The 19191-nt window shown below is 46.2% G+C and overlaps 1 protein-coding gene across 1 annotated transcript; it reads left to right on the top strand.

Annotated features, from left to right (window-relative positions):
• Positions 1-7261: 7261 nt before the first annotated feature.
• LOC132389885 (carcinoembryonic antigen-related cell adhesion molecule 5-like) lies at positions 7262-18573 on the top strand. The gene is made up of 4 exons (XM_059962448.1): positions 7262-7335; positions 7537-7854; positions 14161-14448; positions 18431-18573. Exons 1-4 carry the CDS (start codon positions 7284-7286, stop codon positions 18571-18573), a joined length of 801 nt encoding a protein of 266 aa, XP_059818431.1. The 5' UTR covers positions 7262-7283.
• The last annotated feature ends 618 nt before the right edge of the window (positions 18574-19191 follow it).

The raw sequence follows: 19191 nt of genomic DNA, 5'->3' as shown, positions 1-19191 counted from the left end.
GTTAAGAAGGGTTATGTTCAAATCAGCTTTTTCTGAAGATTGCGACTTCCTGTCATTATCCTGGACGGGTTTGTTATCATTTATACATGTTCTTCTTTGAGGAATTCCCTTGTTCGTCACAAGTGACTTCAACCTTAACGTTGTTTTCCACGGGAATTCAACTTCCACCCTGGGTAGATGATTCCTGAAATCATAACAGAATTTCCCAAACACAACGGATTCAATCTTGTAATTCTGTCCCATCCACAAATAGTAACGAAGCGGGTAAAAAAATACAACTTCACAACAGAAGGTGCAGATCTCCCTGGAAATCTTAATTTTTTCGTTAACAGTGTAGACAGTTGCAGAGATGGGGAAGGTTCTCGGGACGGGAGAGGGTTACAGAAATTCTGATGGGAACAGCAATGGAGGTGTTTACAGAGACAGGGTGGTTGTAGGGGACAGAAATGGGGTGATGTGTAGTTCTTGCCGGGTGCTTCAGAAACTGGGAAGGGTAAAGGGGAGGAGAGGTTCGGATAGAGGGGTGTACGGTGTTGACGGATTTACAGACAGAGAGCGGTGAGACCCGGCAAGGATTGGGAGACCCTGCTGCCGAGGAGCTGAAAAATCGGGATCTCCCAGTGGTCACCCATCAGGACGGGTTACCTGAAGAGATCTTTCCTTTCACCTATAAACTGGATTTGACTGAATTTCATGACAACGTAGGCGCTGGGGTTGTTGGAAATATCAAGAAAAAGGACATCCCGGAATACACACAGGCGGTCAGGCAGCCCCTGTGGAGAAGGAACATTAAAGATTTCAAGTTGAAATCCTCCGTCAGAACTGCTGGACGAATGTCTTCGTTCCCATGTCCGGCCCGCACCGGTGACGTTTCATTTAACATTTTAGTGCCGCTTTGTTGCTCCCCGCCTTCCCGTCCTGCATCGCAATGTCGACTTCTGCTTCGCTTTCCACAGATGCTGCCCGACCTGCTGAGTGTTTTCAGCGGTTTATGTTTCTACCCCTTAGTGTTATGTTACTCCTACCCCCGGTATCTGACTCCAAGATTGGTTCGCTCACTGTGTCCGGCGGCTGCATTTTATTCACAAAGGGGTAGCTTCCTTAACTTAGTGAAGTCAGGCTTGCACTGCTCGGGGATCTGTATTCTGAGAAACGCATCTACTTGTCAAAACGTCAGGAGTTTCACTCGACAATATGTGGTGATGTCAAGTGAAGCTGCTACTGTGAAGAGCGGCTTTGAGCGATCCTGATGACAAGCCCCGGCCTTCGGTTACTGAGGAAGAAAGACCGACGTGGCACTCCATAATTTTAACCGGAGAGCTCTACCCGCTCTTTAGTTCTCTATCCTCTGGGAAATATGAAATATTATGCGCCTTGCCCTTAAATTGTTAATTTAAATATCCGGCAAATTGACGTCGAAATAAATCCCTCCAGACCCTCCTGGAGGCGCTGTGGTCGATCACTGCGGGAGGTCCCAGCCGCGCGGGTCGTGGAGGTCGGAGAAGATCGAATAGCGGACCGCAGTCTTCGGTGGTTGTGCTCCAACGATTGTGCACTGAACCCTTATAAGTTCTGGCGCCTTTTCTTTCTTTTCTTCTCTTTGATATATATTGTATCGCTATTAAACACTTGGTTCTAGTAAGATATGTACAGGGTATTCTCTAAAAGTACCTGGTGTGCGGTTTGATAGTGTGTGTGCGAGATTTTGCTCAGGAGCACGTCACAGCATCCACGTACACGGGAGGCGCGATTTGGCGGGTGGGCGGAATTTCCCCGAGACATACACCAGCCGATTCCGTGAGGGTTACATTTGCAACCGTTATCCATGTCTCCCCCATATGTCTGCCAGGTGTCACGTCTTCACTCCGAGATATCACTGAAGATCGAGACTCACTTCGTATCGAAGCCGCTGAGTTCTCTCACCTCAGTCCAGACTCCGACATCCAATGACGTCACCCTCATGGGTTCACCACCCTCATGCTTCCACCAACATTCGCCCTCTCAACTTTGCCCTGGGAGATAGAAACATTGATACACAGAAACCCTACAGAGTGTTGCAGGCCCTTCGGCCCACAAAGAATGAACGAGAGTTAAATGTTAGAACCCCAAAGCACCCTCCCTCAGCTCTCCCCCCACCCCCTCATAAGCGGCAGCGTGCAACCATCCCCTCTCTGCCCCCACCGGCAAAAATGACATCGGCACCCCCACCGATCACCGGTCAACAGCAAAGACACGGACTTGCAGTGACCCCGAAGACTTCGCCTTTCACCCGGTATTCGATATTCCACAGGTTCTCTCCCTAATCAGGGAGGAAGAGGGGCGAACATCTTCCCACCTTGACGGGAGTGGCCACCCCGATGCCCTTTTCCACAGCCAGCAGTTGCCAGGTGCCACTTTCCCGCCCTCCGCCGCACACCGCGGTCACAGAGGCACAAGTTGCATTTGGACAGCGCGGGAGGTGCGGGTGTGGGGGGTCCAAACATGGGCTTGGAGAAGGGATTTTCCAGGCACTGGGAAGTGCAGAGTTAGCGGTCGGGTTTGTAAAATAAACAACAATGTAGCGTAATCAAGGAGTCTTGGGAAATATAATAACACATTGTGGTGACCAATACACAGTGAATTAACAAATTCTGACCCAGACCATGACAGTGAGTAGAATATTAATACAGGGATGACGTGTTTGAGGTGTCTGAGATATTGACAAAATGCAACACTCGATGGGTGATTGAATAAACATCCGGATATCTGGTGGGGTTGCAGAAGGTGCATCCTTTGTTGTTGAACACGTGTCTCTTCAACGCTGTTATTTTCATGCAGTCTCAGCGGCTGGTGCGTGGATGTGTCAAGGGCGCTCGGGTAAAATGGCTCCAAGTTAGAATCGCCTTCCCTTTGCGCGTCCATGGTTGCTATCCGACCAATTGACTCTGTCCTGGATTATATATTTTGTATCAGGAAACATTTTAAATCCTTTTCAACTCAGATGCTCCACCATAGCGCAGCTGGTTGCAGTTCACTGGCCATTGTCAGATCATATTGAACAGAAACTTCAGATCCCCATTTCCCCCGCACCCTGACTAACCCATCACTCAGAAACCACGCCGGAAGTTCCGGATTGGCCAGAAGCTTTGATGCCATTTTCCAACCTCTCCCCTTAGTGTCCAAAGTTCTTTCAAACTATCCGAACTAAATATCGTCTGAATTTCAAACCCACTATCTCTTCGTCAGAAATTAAAAGAAAAAAGATTGGCAACAGACGGTCTAAGGAACTTATTCCTTCTTTCTGACTGACTCCCTGTGCTGAGGGCCGTGAACCCTGTCTGCAGTGCAATCAGGACCTGTACATCTGTGCTCTTGTCCAACCAAGTCCGGCCGATCAGTCTGCAACCTCAGACTTACAGTTGGTGGGCATCTGAAACGGACGGACACGACTGCACTCTGTGATAACTGGCATTAACGGAAGTTAGAGAAGTCGATATTCATGCCATCACGTTGGAAGCTACCCGAACGGCATATAAGTTGTTGTTCGTCCAACCTGAGTGTAGCTTCATCTTGACCGTAGAAAGGTGGTGATGGTTCTGGAGGTGTAGTGAGGGCGGGTAAGTTGCGGCTGTCCCCGAATATGCCCTGTTTTGAGATGTAACTGACCAGTTACTGGACTTTTTGGAGTTGGTGATGTACGGATCGGAATATGGAAGTGACAGCAAGATCAGATTGGACGTGATATTCACGCTGATTGGTGTGGGAAGAAGGGACAGGCTGTCTGTTTCACGTCCCGTGTTTACCGAACTTATTAATGACCGTTTCACGTGTCCGCTTTGCGAACTTGAAGTAGATGCGGGAATCTGAATTTTCAGCAACTACCTTGTCAATCTCCCTCGCCGTTCATTCAGAAGTATTGTTTCAGCAACCGCGAATTTGACACATCTTCATAGATCATCTGGCGGCGCGAGACCTCAAGGCATCTTGACCTAACCTGAGTGTGATGTGCTCTGGATTCCATGTGTGATGTCCTTCAGGCACTGCGAGGTTGCAAAAATGTTATGTACTTTCATTATCCAAAGTACTTGTTATAAACCCACAAGGATCTTTGTCTTCAGAGCATCTCACAGTTGCATGTCAAAGTAACGGTGTTCCCCACATTGCCCAACAAAATCCTCCTGAATATCAGCATTAACAAAACAAATGACATTTAATCACTATTTTTGCAAAGTAGCTTTTGTTCAGTGTATCAGCGGGAACAGCGACTGTTTTTGCAAAACGTCCCCTTAAAGATCAGCATTAACACAACAGCAAATAACAAGCGAAAGACATGCTACCCGTTGCAGATCAAATGTAAAGGCGCGATAATGCAGAGATGTCTCTCATTTATAGCCCCAATATTATTTCCTACATATGCGACGGGTATTTCTGTATAAGGCAGCTTCACTTCGAAAAATTTCAGTGACTGCGCATGACAAAAGGAGAAACACAACTGCACACGGCGATAAAAGACGCCGGCGGCAATACAGTGACGGCCGGAATTTCACTGGCAAAGTTGAAAGAGCGTCAGTGCAGAAGTCAGGCAGGACGCTGTCACCACGAGGGGGCAGTGTGGAAGATACAGACACGAGTTCAGAATGGGTGCATTGGTCACGCGCGTCACTGAGCCGCCCAACTTTGCAGTCAGATTCAATCTCGTGTATCTTTTCTGTGTCCTTAACATCGCCCGTCCGATTTAAAAACGTTGCAATACTGCCGATATAGGGCGACAATTTCCGGCAGCTCACTAATCTACAAGATGTACATTTCCTTAACTTTTATCGCAGCAGTCTTCGGCCAATTAAGCACAAAAAACGACACGCGAATTCTATACATGCACCGGCGATCATATGAAGTCCAGGTGAACAGCAACGAGTCGTCAAAGATAAACCCCCAGCCATGCAAGTACTGCACCTGGAAGTGAGCGGAATTCCGCCAGAGAAGCGAGATTGACCAGGGGAGGACGGGGTGCGGTGGGTATCAGGCCAGAATGAAGCTACGGGAACACGACCACTGTTCCACCGCATTTTCCTGGCCAATGTACATTCATTAGAGTTCAGAGCACAGGGCCTAAGGACAAGATTGCTGTTTCGAAGGGACACAGAGGATTTCTGAGTCCTCTCTTTCACTGAGACGGCTCACTGCCATACTGTGAATGTCGCGCTCCAAACCAAAGGGTTATCAGTCCATCAGGCAGACCGATAGTCTGCATCAGATAAGAACAGAGCAGCGGCGACTCCTTCATGATAAACCATGGATTCGGAGTGTAACTGGGTGTCTCTTCCATGCCCACAGAATATGCGTTCCGATCCTCTAACTGAGGATTACCAATCGCTATTGTACTCCCCTTTCACCATCCCCTTCTGGGCCACAGAGCCAGTCTCAGTACCTTCCTCCTGGTAATTTCCACTCCCGGCAAACCACCAAATGCATCCTGCTATTGAGGTGTACGGCCACAAGGGGTCACTGCTCCGCCTGCCTATCCACTCTGCCTCTCCCGCAGGTTACCTGTGATCCTGTCGCCTTCCTCTCGGGTGGCTCCCTCCCTGTAGCATCTGCCTATCACCACCTCATTGTCCCGTGTGAGTCAAAGCTCATGGAACAGCAGCTCCCGTTCATGGGACATGCATGGAACATGCACCCGATGTACATTGTGCGGGTCTGTTTATGTATTTATGCGGGATAGAGGCGGTATCCCAGTTTCTCTAAATCTCACACAAGGTACATGACACTGACTCCACTCCAGCAAAGGCCGTTCCAACAATGGAGAATCCTTGTACATCTGGCTGGTCAATTCAGAGAAGTCCCGTCATTGCTGTCATAACCGCCAAGTGGCGGAACGCGTCCTCAGTACATTAATAAGTAATATATGCATACAATGTACATAACATTTCGGTAAGTAAACCAGCGAATGAACGAGTAAGTAAATTAAATAATGAAAAAGTAAACGAACTATCAAATAAAAAAAAGAATTATGAGCTCGCTTTCATGGGTCCATGTACCGCTCAAAAAAAAACTGATTGCAGAAGATATTGGTAGCTCATTGAACGTGGGTCTTCCGGCTCATGTACCTACCTTCCGGATGGCGATAAGGACACGAGAATATATCCCGGATGGTGGCAATGAGAAGAAAGCATATTCCGTTTTGTACGAATAGGAAGGGTGTATATCCCGAATGGTTGTAATGGGACAAGAGCATATACCTGACGGTAATCACCCTTAATTATGGACCTGGTATTCCTGAGGAACCAGCTTTTGAAGATTTTCTCGATTATGAAGAGGCTTGCACTGTGATGAATGTGATTGTTGTACACAAGCCTATGCAATCTGTGTCGATCCTGTGCATTGCAGCCTGCACACCAGACGGTGATGGAAACAGTCAGAATACTCTCCACCTTGCATGTGCGGACATTTCCCAGTTTTTGGAGACATACCCATACCAAATCTCTTCAAGCTTTGTGGGCCAAAGGGTCTTTATTGTGCTGTAGGCTTTTTCTGTTTCTATGTTTCTATCCCCTAATGGAATACAGCCGCTGACGTGCCTTTCTTTGTGAATGTGTAACTGTGTGAGGCCAAGCAGAGATTCTCTCAGAAGGAGCTTAAACCTACTCACCCTCACCACCGCCGACCCTTCAATGAGGACTGGTGTGTGATCTCCCGACTTCTCCTTCGCGGAGTTCACAGTCACATCCTTGGTCTTGCTTTCTCTGTGTGCAAGATTATTGCGGCGGCAACAATCAGCCAGTCTACCTAACCGGAGGGAGGTAGTTTGGAGGAAATTTCCACATGATCTGGTACAGGACAACACCAGAGTATCGAGGGCCGAATACCCTTCTGCTTCTTTAGCGTTTTAGGTTCGTTCATTCTCCGCCTTCTCGCTCTGCGCTCCAGTCAGCTCCGGTTTTTCAGATAACGGGCTCTCGGGATCTCTCATGGAGACCAGGAAATGGGGCTCACTCTCCGAATGTAACAGAGACAGGCGCCGCTCTCTCGGGATCGCGTGGATGACGTTCACTTTACTCTCTCTCTTTCTCTTCATGTCGGTGGGTGAGAGAAACTCTCTTTGAGACCATTATCGGATTCCACACAGCAGCAGATAGTTGTAGAACAACACACAGGATTTGATGTAGATTTAAGCAAAGTACAGACTCTCTGATCCAATCAGCGCTGCCGCTTGTGACGTCAGAATCCAGATATCTGACCCGCAAACCAGGAAGTGCGGCTCAGTCTCCGAGTGTAACAGAGATCGGCGCTGCTCTCTCGGGATGTCGGGACTGGCCTTCGCAGCTCTCGTTCTTTGTCTCCACATAACGGCGGGTGAGGGTCACTCTCTCGACCAGTCAGCGGTCAGATAATTAACAGAACGACCGGTAGTTAAGGGAATGAAGATGAGATTATAATTATCGACCTTACTGAGCTAAGAACAAATCCCTGGTATCTGTACAGATTGAGTTAAGTGCAGTTCCCAAGTCTATCTGCGTCTGTCGCTTTTCCCTCATATGATTTTCTCTTTCTCAGGTGGGTCCCAGCAGTTTACTATTATCGTTGAGCACAGCGAGATAAATGTCACCGCTGGAGGTGAAGCGCTTTTTTCAGTCCGGCCGTCGTCCAGCGTCAGCAGTGGAAGCTGGAATTTTAATGGGATAACAGTCGCCCAGTGGATCGGTCAGACCGGGACTGTTGATAATTCCTACAGTTCACGGGCAGAGGTATTCACCTCCAACGGGTCGCTTCTGCTGAAGTCGGTCAACATGTCGGACAGCGGGGAATACCGTGTGTATATGGTTCCAACAAATGGGTCCCAGACCTCAGCGACCGTCACTCTGCGTGTCACTGGTAAGTGAGACAGGGTCATGCGATCTCGGACTATAACTTTCATTTTATTCCTGTGGTGAAAGAATACAATACAACCTTTACGGTGGTCGCAGAACCTGGACTCCAGTGAACTCTGCCAGACCTGCTCTAGGACTGTTCAGTTCTCACTGTTGTGCGTGGCTGTGTGTCGCCGTTTCTGTTTGCAGGCTGCTCGCACTTGCCCGTGCCGGATGTCAGTTCCGTCTTCAAGGACATCAAGTAATCATTTGTGCTGTATTTTACTCTATTGTTGAAAACGACTGTTTCTCAAGACAGCTGGAAATGATTAGTTGTAAATCACCTAGCGGAACGTTTAACGATGTTCCCCTCCCCAGTGCCGCCAACATGTCTATGACAGTATAGAAACATAGAAAACCCACAGCACAATACAGGCCCTTCGGTCCACGTGTGTCGAAAATCTCCCTGCCGTAGGAATCACTATGCTTACATATAACCTCCATTTTTTCTAAGCTCCACTTACCTGTCCAAAAGTCTCTTTAAAGCCCCTATCGTATCCGCCTCCACCACCGTTGCCGGCAGTTCATTCCACGCACTCACCACCCTCTGCCTAAAAGATTTACCCCTGGTATCTCCTCTGTATCTGCTCCCCGGAGCCTTAAAACTGTGTCCTACTATAGCAACCATTTCAGCCCTGGGAAAAAGCCTCTGACTATCCACACAATCAATACCCCTCATCATCTTGTACACCTCTATCAGGTCACCTCTCATCCTCCGTCCCTCCAAGGAGAAAAGGCCGAGTTCACTGAACCTGTTTTCATTAGGCATGCTCCCTAATCCAGGCAACAACATTGTAAATCTCCTCTGCACCCTTTCTATGGCTTCCACATCCTTCCTCTAGTGAGACGACCAGAATATTGACAGCATTCTGAAGTTTTATCTCTGATTTGTGCATCTGCAGTAATTTGCTTTAAGCAGAATATATCTCCTTGGAGCCATCATTTCACCACAGTACGTTACAGGTGATACATGATCTGTGGTATTTTTACAGAAGCCCAACACCACATCGAATGACGCTGACTCGGTAGAACACAATGACACAGTTAGTTTGGAGTGCACGGCAAGAGGGGGACATGCTTCTTATTCGCGGTTAATGAAAAACAAAACAGATAGCTATAACGTTAGGATGACCGTGAGCAGCACATCGAGTGAACGTTTACCGCAAGTATCACTGTATTAGCCCATGTGTCAAAAACTTATTATGTTTTAAATGAAGAAAATACAACAAAAATAATGATGTGGAAAGGGACTTGTCAGTAATTTGTGTAGGATTGTCTGAAGGTTAAATTAGAGGTTGAGTCTCTTGTGAGGAAGGGAAATTCGATGCTAGCATTCATTTCAAGAGGACAAGAATATAAAAGAAAGCATATAATATTGAAAGTTTATAATGCTCTGGTAGACCTCAATTGGAGTATTGTGAGCGGTTTTGGCCCCCTACCCGAGAATGGATGTGGTGAAATTGGAGAGGGTTCAAAGGGGGTTCACGAAAATGATTCCAGGATTGAAAGACTTGTCATAATAGGAGCCTTTAGTGTCTCTGAGCCTGTATTCACTAGAATCCAGAAGAGTTGAGAGGAAAGAAACTGTCTATCAGTTCACTCCTCATTCTTCTGATTCCAGTGAATACAGACACAAAGCATCAAATGCTCGTCATATGAAAACAATAGACTCATGTGAGTGAACTTCCTTTGAAGCCCTTCAGTATCAACACATCCTTTCCAGGAACGGTGCCCCAAATCTGCTCACAATACTCCAGCTGATGCCTCACTGGTGCTTAAACAGTTGAAAGGTCACGTCTTTGCTTTTACAATCTCGTCCGCATGAAATGAATGTTAACATCGCCTTCTCCCCGTATTCCTCGATGCCCTGACCAATAGAAAATCTATCAACCTCTGCGTTAAATATACATAAAGACATGGTCTCCACCCCTGCTTGTGGCAAACAATTCCACGGATTTACTAAATCTTCTGAAGAAATACCCTTTCAGCTCCGTTCTGAAATGAGGTTTCTCTATTTTTAGCTGTGTCATCTTCACGTTGACTCTCCCACCACAGGAATCACCCTCTCTATAGGAAACTATAGTACATATTCATCCACGATAGGAAGCATCCTCTTCACATCCACTCTATCTGTGTCCTCTGGTCCCAGACTCCCCAACTACAGGAAACATCCTCTCCACATCCACTCTATCTGTGTCGTCTAGTCCTACACCCCCCTCCTAATAGGAAACATACTCTCCACATCCACTATATCGGTGTCCTCTGGTCCTAGACTCCGCCACTATAGAAAACATCCTCTCCACATACAAACTATCTGTGTCTTCTGGTTCTAGACACCCCAACTACAGGGAACATCCTCTCCACATCCAATCTATCTGTGTCCTTTGGTCCTAGACTCCGCCACTACAGGAAACATCCTCTCCACATCCACTCTATCTGTGTCCTTTTGTACTAGCCTCCCCCACTATAGGAAACATCCTCTCAACATCCACTCTATCTGTGTACTCTGGTCCCAGACTCCTCCACTATAGGAAACATCCTCTCAACATCCACTCTATCTGTGTCCTCTGGTCCTAGTCTCCCCCGCTACAGGAAACATCCTCTCCACATCCAATCTATCTTTGTCCTCTGGTCCTAGATTCCATCACTACAGGAAACATCCTCTCCACATCCACTCTATCTGTGTCCTCTGGTCCTAGACTCCCCCACTACAGGAAACATCCTCTCCACATCCACTCTATCTGTGTCTCTGGTCCTAGACTCCCCCACTACAGGAAACATCCTCTCCACATCCACTCTATCTGTGTCCTCTGGTCCTAGACTCCCCCACTATAGGAATCATCCTCTCCACATCCACTCTATCTGTGTCCTCTGGTCCTAGACTCCCCCACTATAGGAAACATCCTCTCCACATCCACTCTATCTGTGTCCTCTGGTCCTAGACTCCCCCACTACAGGAAACATCCTCTCCACTTCCACTCTATCTGTGTCCTCTTCTCCTAGACTCCCCCACTATAGGAAGCATCCTCTCCACATCCACTCTGTGTTGTTTTTTAGAAGTTAGGAGGATGGTTAGTCGGAGGCCATAGTCCTCTCCACGTAGACTCCAACAAGGCCTCTCACCTCTCGATAGTTTTCTATCAGGTCGCCCCTCTTTCTTCTGATTTCCAGTGAAAACAGACGCAAAGCCATCAAATGCTCTTTATACGAAAATCATTCAATGATAGACTCATATGAGTGAATTTCCAAGAAAAATGGGATATATCTGCTCCCAGTACTCAGGGTGATACCGCATTGGTGATTGAAAATTGAAAGATTACATCGTTGCTTTTATAATCTCGTCCACTTGAAATGAATGCTGACATTGCATTTGCCTTCCTGAGCAGAAAATCAACATGAACATTAACCTTCACTGGATCTTTCACAAGGACTCCCAAGTCGCAATGCACTTCAATACTCTGTCTTTTCCCTCTACTGTTTTATCTCCCATTTATTCAAACAAAGTGCATGACCGTTCTACGACTCCTGCCTCTCTAAATCCTCAATGCGAAATGCCCCTCCACGTGTGTTCAAGTCGTCTGCAAACTTTACAAGAGTGCAATCAATTCCATCGTCCAAATCATTGACATGTGACAGGAAAATAATCGGACCCAACACGGACCACCGGGGAACACCACTGGTCACTGGCAGACTGGCAGAGAAAGCTCACGCTTTGGCTTTCGCCAATCTGCCACTACTTTATCTTGCTGAATCTTCCATGTAATACCATTAACTCTAAGCTTGTAAAACAGCCTCACTTATAAAACCATCTAACCATATAACCATACAACAATCACAGCACAGAAACAGGACATTCCGGCCCTCCTAGTCCGTGCCGAACTCTTAATCTCACCTAGTCCCACCTACCCGCACTCAGCCCATAGCCCTCCACTCCTTTCCTGTCCATATACCTATCCAATTTTACCTTAAATGATACAACTAAACTGGCCTCTACTACTTCTACAGGAAGCTCATTCCACACAGCTATCACTCTCTGAGTAAAGAAATACCCCCTCGTGTTTCCCTTAAACATCTGCCCCCTAACTCTCAAATCATGTCCTCTCGTTTGAATCTCCCCTACTCTCAATGGAAACAGCCTATTCACGTCAACTCTATCTATCCCTCTCAAAATTTTAAATACCTCGATCAAATCCCCCCCCAACCTTCTACGCTCCAATGAATATAGACCTAACTTGTTCAACCTTTCTCTGTAACTTAAGTGCTGAAACCCAGGTAACATCCTAGTACATCGTCTCTGCACTCTCTCTAATTTATTGATATCTTTCCTATAAATCGGTGACCAGAACTGTACACAATATTGCAAATTTGGCCTTACCAATGCCTTGTACAATTTTAACATTACATCCCAACTTCTGTACTCAATACTCTGATTTATAAAGGCCAGCGTTCCAAAAGCCTTCTTCACCACCCTATCTACATGAGACTCCACCTTCAGGGAACTATGCAGTGTTATCCTAGATCTCTCTGTTCCTCTGCATTCCTCAATGCCCTACCATTTACCCTGTATGTTCCATTTGGATTATTCCTGCCAAAATGTAGAACATAGGTGTCAAACTCAAGGCCCGCGGGCCATATCCGGCCCGGCGTAGAATTATATACGGCCCGCGAGATCATTTTAGATGGATCTATTATTTTAATTATTAATGGCCCGGCGATATGAAGCCTATGATGGTAAGTTAGTACCAATCATAACAATAATGCTTGCTCAGCAGTCTTCTTCATAAGAAACGGAATTTCTGAAGTGAAACACTTTGTAGTTACAGCAGAGACTGAGACACATGAGAACAGGCTGAAAAAACGGAGGCAATGAAAGCTGCGTTCGCCCGCGCCCGACTGATCCGGCCCGCATGAAGCTGCATTTTGCCCAATCCGGCCCGTGACCTAAAATGAGTTTGACACCCCTGACTGATGTAGAACCTCACACTTCTCAGCATTAAACTCCATCTGCCAACGTTCAGGCCATTCTTCTAACCGGCATAATTCTCCCTACAAGCTTTGAAAACCCACCTCATTATCCTCAACACCTCCTACCTTCGTATCATGTATGGCACCTTGACCTGGCCTTCTGAAAATTCCCGAACACAACATCGACCGGTTATCCTTTGTCTATCCTGCCTGTTATTTCTTCAAACGATTCCAGCAGATTTGTCAGGCAAGATTTCCCCCTGAGGGAAGCATGCTGACTGCAGCCTATTTTATCATCTGCCTCCAAGTACCCTGAGACCTCATCCTTAATGATCGTCTCTTTTCCCAACAGTTCTGGCCAACTCCCGTCCCACGGGTCTGTAATTCGATTGACCCCATTGTGATACTGACACATAAGACTTCAGCTTCTCCTTCACAAATTTCAGTGTGAATTCGATCACGTTATAAACACTTTCCCGAAGTTCTTTGTTTTCTTTTCCCTAAAGGTCTCTGTTCAATTCTGTATCTTTGCTCAACACCAAATCCAGAGTAGATAATAATAGATAATAGATGATCCTCTACTGGGCTCAACCACCAGCTGCCCTGAAACACCAGCTCGCAGGGACTCTACAAGATCACCCTGCTGGAATCCAGTACCAACCTGATTTTTCCAATCTATCTTCCTATTGAAATCCCTCCTTACTTATTGTAACATTGCCCACTAGACATGCATTTTCTATCACACGTTGTTGTTTTAGGCCGCATCATTGTTCTGTCTGGCGGTCTCCGTGCAATTCCCATTAGGGATATTTTACCCTCGCTGTTCCACATTGGTTTAATACTTTCCCACCCACTTTCACCTCTTTCTAATAATTTAACTTCATTTTTCACCAACACATCAAACCCGACCCGCTTGTCCTCCTGCCGGTCCTTTCGATACAATATGTATCCTTGGACATCAAACACCCGGCTATAACCTTGATTCAGTGTTGCCTACAGTATTATAGGACGAATTTTGTAGGTGCAATAAGATTTAAAAAGACAGAGTATACGGGGAAACCAGCTTATTCTCATTTGTTCCAGAAGACAATTAAAGTAAAGCCAAGTTACTAAGAAACAGCAGTAAAGCTAGAAACTCCGCCGGAGTTTCATTCAGTCCGCGATCTGATCTGAAATCGAAACACGTGGGGATCAGAGACAGGAATGGCGACAGAGGCGGGGATCGTGAGTTGGCGAACTAAATGTTATGAACATGATGTCGCTGAAACCAAGTGTAACTCCATTCGAAATTTAATTGTATTTACAGAGCCAGTGACTAGGGTTGCCGTGGTGACCAATAATTCCACTCCCCTGGAAAACCTCGATACCGTCGCACTGAGTTGTGTCGCGTCGGGCTCTGATCAGACACGGACATGGTTCAAGGACAACCAACCCATCCAGGAAAACGTTAGAATATTTACATCTCCCGACAGGGCGAAACTGACTATAATCAGAGTTAACAGAAACGACGTCGGGACGTACAAGTGCATCGCCCGCAACTCTTTCAGCAGTAGCGCTGGAGAGACCTACGTGGAGGTTTACTGCAAGTACACAGGTAACCAGCAGCCATCATTTGTATCGGATTTTACTCTACTCGACAGGTATTCTCATTTTGTAGATAGGCCGGAGAAGGTCAGAATTGTACCGGAGCGTCCAGTTGTTTCAAATGTAGTGTCAAACCTGACGTTCAAATGCCAAGTGGAAATAAGTCCAGATCCAGCTTATTGGCTCAAAGTGGCTGACACTCAATAGACAATAGACAATAGGTGCAGAAGTAGACCATTCGGCCCCTCGAGTCTGCACCGCCATTCTGAGATCATGGCTGATCATTCACTATCAATACCCAGTCCCTGCCTTGTCCCCATTTCCCTTGATTCCCCTATCCATCAGATATCTATCTAGCTCCTTCTTGAAAGCATCCAGAGAATTGGCCTCCACCGTCTTCCGAGGCAGTGCATTCCACACCTCCACAACTCTCTGGGAGAAGAAGCTCTTCCTCAACTCTGTTTTAAATAACTGACCTCTTATTCTCAATCCATGCCCTCTGATACTGGACTCTCCCAACATCTGGAACATATTTCCTGCCTCAATCCTATCAAATCCTTTAATTATCTTAAACGTTTCAATCAGATCCCCTCTCAATCTCCTCAATTCCAGCTTGGACAAGCCCAATCTCTCCAATCTCTCTGCGTAAGACAGCCCTGCCATCCCAGGAATCAACCTAGTGAATCTACGCTGCACTTCCTCAATTGCCAGAATGTCCTTCCTTAAACCTGGAGACCAAAACTGTACACAATATTCCAGGTGTGGTCTCACCAGGGCCCTGTACAAATGCAAAAAGGACATCCTTGCTCTTGTACTCAATTCCCCTTGTAACAAAGGCCAACATTCCATTTGCCCTCTTCATTGCCTGTTGCACTTGCTCATTCACGTTCATTGACTAGTGAACTAGAACTCCTAGGTTTCTTTGCATTTCTCCCTTACCTAACTCTACCCCGTTCAGACAATACTCTGCCCTCTTGTTTCTGCTTCCAAAGTGGATAACTTTACATTTATTCACATTGAATGACATCTGCCAAGTATCTGCCCACTCACCCAGCCTATCCAAGTCTCCCTGTATTCTCCTAACGTCCTCTTCGCATGTCACACTGCCACCCAGTTTAGTATCGTCAGCAAACTTGCTGATATAGTTTTCAATGCCCTCATCTAAATCATTGACATAAATCGTAAAGAGCTGTGGTCCCAATACAGAGCCCTGTGGTAACCCACTAGTCACCTCCAGCCAGTCCGAGAAACACCCATTCACTGCTACCCTTTGCTTTCTATCTGCCAACCAGTTTTCTATCCATGTTGAAACCCTGCACCCAATGCCATGAGCTCTGATTTTACTCACTAATCTCCTATGTGGCACATTATCGAATGCCTTCTGAAAATCTAGGTATACAACATCCTCTGGCTTACCCTCGTCTAACATCCTTGTTACACCCTCCAAAAACTCCAACAAACTTTACAACTCCAGCACTCCGAGGGACGAGTTGTAAATTTTGATGACCACAGGCAGCAATGACTTCCTATGACGCTCAGTGTTACATCTCGGTGGAATGAGTCCCTGGTTGAATGTACTCCTATACCTAACCAGTACATTATGGAGTGGATGGGAGTCACTGTCCAAGATGGCATGCAACTTGGACAGCATCCTCTTTTCAGACACCACCGTCAGAGAGTCCAGTTCCACCCCCACAACATCACTGGCCCTACGAATGAGTTTGTTGATTCTGTTGGTATCTGCTACCCTCAGCCTGCTGCCCCAGCACACAACAGCAAAAATGATAGCACTGGCCACCACAGACTCGTAACCATCCACAGCATCTTCCAGCAGATGCTAAAGGTACTCAGTCTCCTCAGGAAATTGAGACGACTCTGACCCTTCTTGTAGACAGCCTCAGTGTTCTTTGACCAGTCCAGATTTTTGTTAAATTGTATCCTCAGGCACTCGTAATCCTTCCAACATGTCCGCACTGACCCTTTGGATGGAAACAGGGGTCACCGGTGCCTTAGCCCTCCTCAGGTCCACCGCCAGCTCCTTCGTCTTTTTCACATTAAGCTGCAGATGATTCTGCTCGTACCATGAAACAAAGTTTCCCACCGCAGCCCTGTACTCAGCCTCGTCTCCCTTGCTGATGCATCCAACTATGGCACTGTCATCAGAAAACTTCTGAAGATGGCAAGACTCGGTGCAGTAGTTGATGTCCGAGGTGTAGATGATGAAGAGAACAGGAGACAGGACAGTCCCCTGTGGAGCCCCAGTGCTACTGACCACTCTGTCTGACACACAGTGTAGTAAGTACTGTGTGCCAGTGCTTGAAAGTGCAAGAAAGGATCTAAAAAGCGAAGATTGGGACAGGTTGTTCTCTGGAAAGGATGTCGTTGGTAAGTGGGAGGTCTGGAAAGGAGAAATTTTGAGACAGCAGAGTTCGTATGTTCCTGTCAGGGTTAAAGGCTAAACGAATAATAATAAGGAACCTTAGTTCTCGTGAGATATTGGAACTCTGAAGAAAAAGAAGAGAGAGATGTGTAACATATATAGGCAACAGCGAGGAAATAAGGTGCTTGAGGATTATAAAAAATTGGTCGGCTTGATGATCAGAGTGGTCGGCTATGTACGGAAACAAAAGAAATGGGGGAGATCTTAAATGTTTTTTTTTTACATCTCTATTTACTAAGGAAACTGTGATGGAGTCGTTGGAAATAATGCAAACAGGTAGTGAGGACATGGAACTTATACAAATTAAACAGGAGGAGGTACTCGCTGTCTTGAGGCAAATCAGAGTAGATAAATCCCCAGAACCTGACAGGGTATTCCCTCGGACCTTGATGGAGACTTGTGTTGAAATTGTAGGGGTCCTGGCAGATATATTTAAAATGTCGGTATCGACGGGTGAGGTGTTCCTGTTGTCCCGTTGTTTTAAAAAAAAAGCCTCTAAAAGTTATCCGAGAAATTATAGGCCGGTAAGTTTGACGTTAGTAGCAGGTAAATTAATTGAAGGATCACTAATAGAAAGGCTTTACAAGTATTTCGATAGACAGGGGCTTACCAGGGAGAGTCAAGATGGCTTTGTGCGTGGTCGGTCATGTTCAAACCAATCTATTGGAGTTTCTCGAGGAAGTTACCAGGAAAGTGGATGAATGGAAGGCTGTGGATGTTGACTACATAGACTTCAGTAATGCCTTTGACATGGGAGGTTACTTAGAAAGATTCAATCGCTAGGTATACATGGAGAGGTAGTGAATTGGATTAGATATTTTCTCAATGGCAGAAGCCAGAGAGTGGTAGTGGAGGATTGCTTCTCTGAGTGGAGGCCTGTGACTAGTGGTGTGCCACAGGGATCAGTGCTGTGTCCATTGTTATTTGTCATCTATATCAATGATCTCGATGACAATGTGGTAAATTAGATCAGCAAATTGACTAATGATACAAAGATTGGAGGTGTAGTGGACAGTGCGGAGGGTTTTCAAAGCTTGCAGGGGGATTTGGACCAGTTGGAAGAATGAGCTTCTTCACACAGCGAATAGTGGGAGTGTGGATTGAGTTGACAGGTGAACTGGTAAATGAGGGTTCATTTTAATCTTCTAGAGAAACTTGGACAGGTACATGGATGAGATGTGTATGTAGGGATATGCTGCAGGTGCAGGTCAGTGGGACTAGGCAGGAAAATGGTTCCACAGAGCCGAGAAGGGCCGAAGGGCCTTTTTCTGTGCTGTAATGTTTTATGTTTCTATGGTTCCATTCGGAAATTTGCAATGGGATATCCCCCCCCCCACCATCCTTCTAAATTCAAACGAGTAAACACCCAGAGCAATTAAACGTTCCTCGCATGTTAACCCTTTCATTCCGGGAATAATCCTTGCGACACAATATGCGACTCTAAACTGACTCAGTCAAATTGTTGTGAAAATGAATTTGCCAGTGATAAAGACGTGTTCTCAGAATGTAAGATATATAAACATATATATATGTTTCCCTTGTGTGTTATCAGCAAAAACAGATGGCAATTGCACCCTCGGCTCTGGCGCAATCGTGGGCATTGTACTTGGTTTACTTGGCATGGGCCTGATCGGCGGAGTCAATGGATGGTTGATCGCGAGGAAATCCGGCGGGTATATGCATGCTTTCTCCTAATATAGCCTTTACTTTTAATTGGTGCGGTAGAATTCTGTTTTCTTTTTCTTTTTATTTTTTTGCAAAAGTGATATACCAAAAGCTTTAATGCGAGTTTGAGATGCGACAGGTGGATGAAGCAAATTACACAAGCTGGAGAAGGAAATACATAAATACTTGCTGACGGTTCATGTGCAAGGCTCAGGAATGGAACACGAGCGGTGCATGGGTGGAGAGGTTCAACAGGCACTGACATCCTTTCGGTGAGCGGTAACGCATATCAGACCATAAGACCTCCACAGACGCAACATATTCCATAGATTTATCAGAGTCTGTCTAAAGTAATTTCTCCGCACCTCTGTTCTAAATGTACGGCCTTCGATCCTAAACCCGTGCTTTCTTGTCCTAAACTCCCCTCCCAAGGGAAGTAACTTTGCCATATGTGACTGAATATTACCCTGTCGACAACAATCAACTTGCAGCTGGTCAATTCTCGACACTCGCCTGGTGATTAAAAAAAAAACGGGGACCGCTCCGGCTCCACCTTTCTCCATTTTTTTTTTACATCTCATTTCCCAAAAGCTCCTAAAACTGATCAGCAAGTCCGGAAACATTCCACAGATCAGGGGTGACCCGGGG

The sequence above is a fragment of the Hypanus sabinus genome, unplaced genomic scaffold (genome assembly GCF_030144855.1).
Source record: "Hypanus sabinus isolate sHypSab1 unplaced genomic scaffold, sHypSab1.hap1 scaffold_694, whole genome shotgun sequence".
Lineage (NCBI taxonomy): Eukaryota > Metazoa > Chordata > Chondrichthyes > Myliobatiformes > Dasyatidae > Hypanus > Hypanus sabinus.
This window is presented reverse-complemented; position numbering and strand designations above follow the sequence as displayed.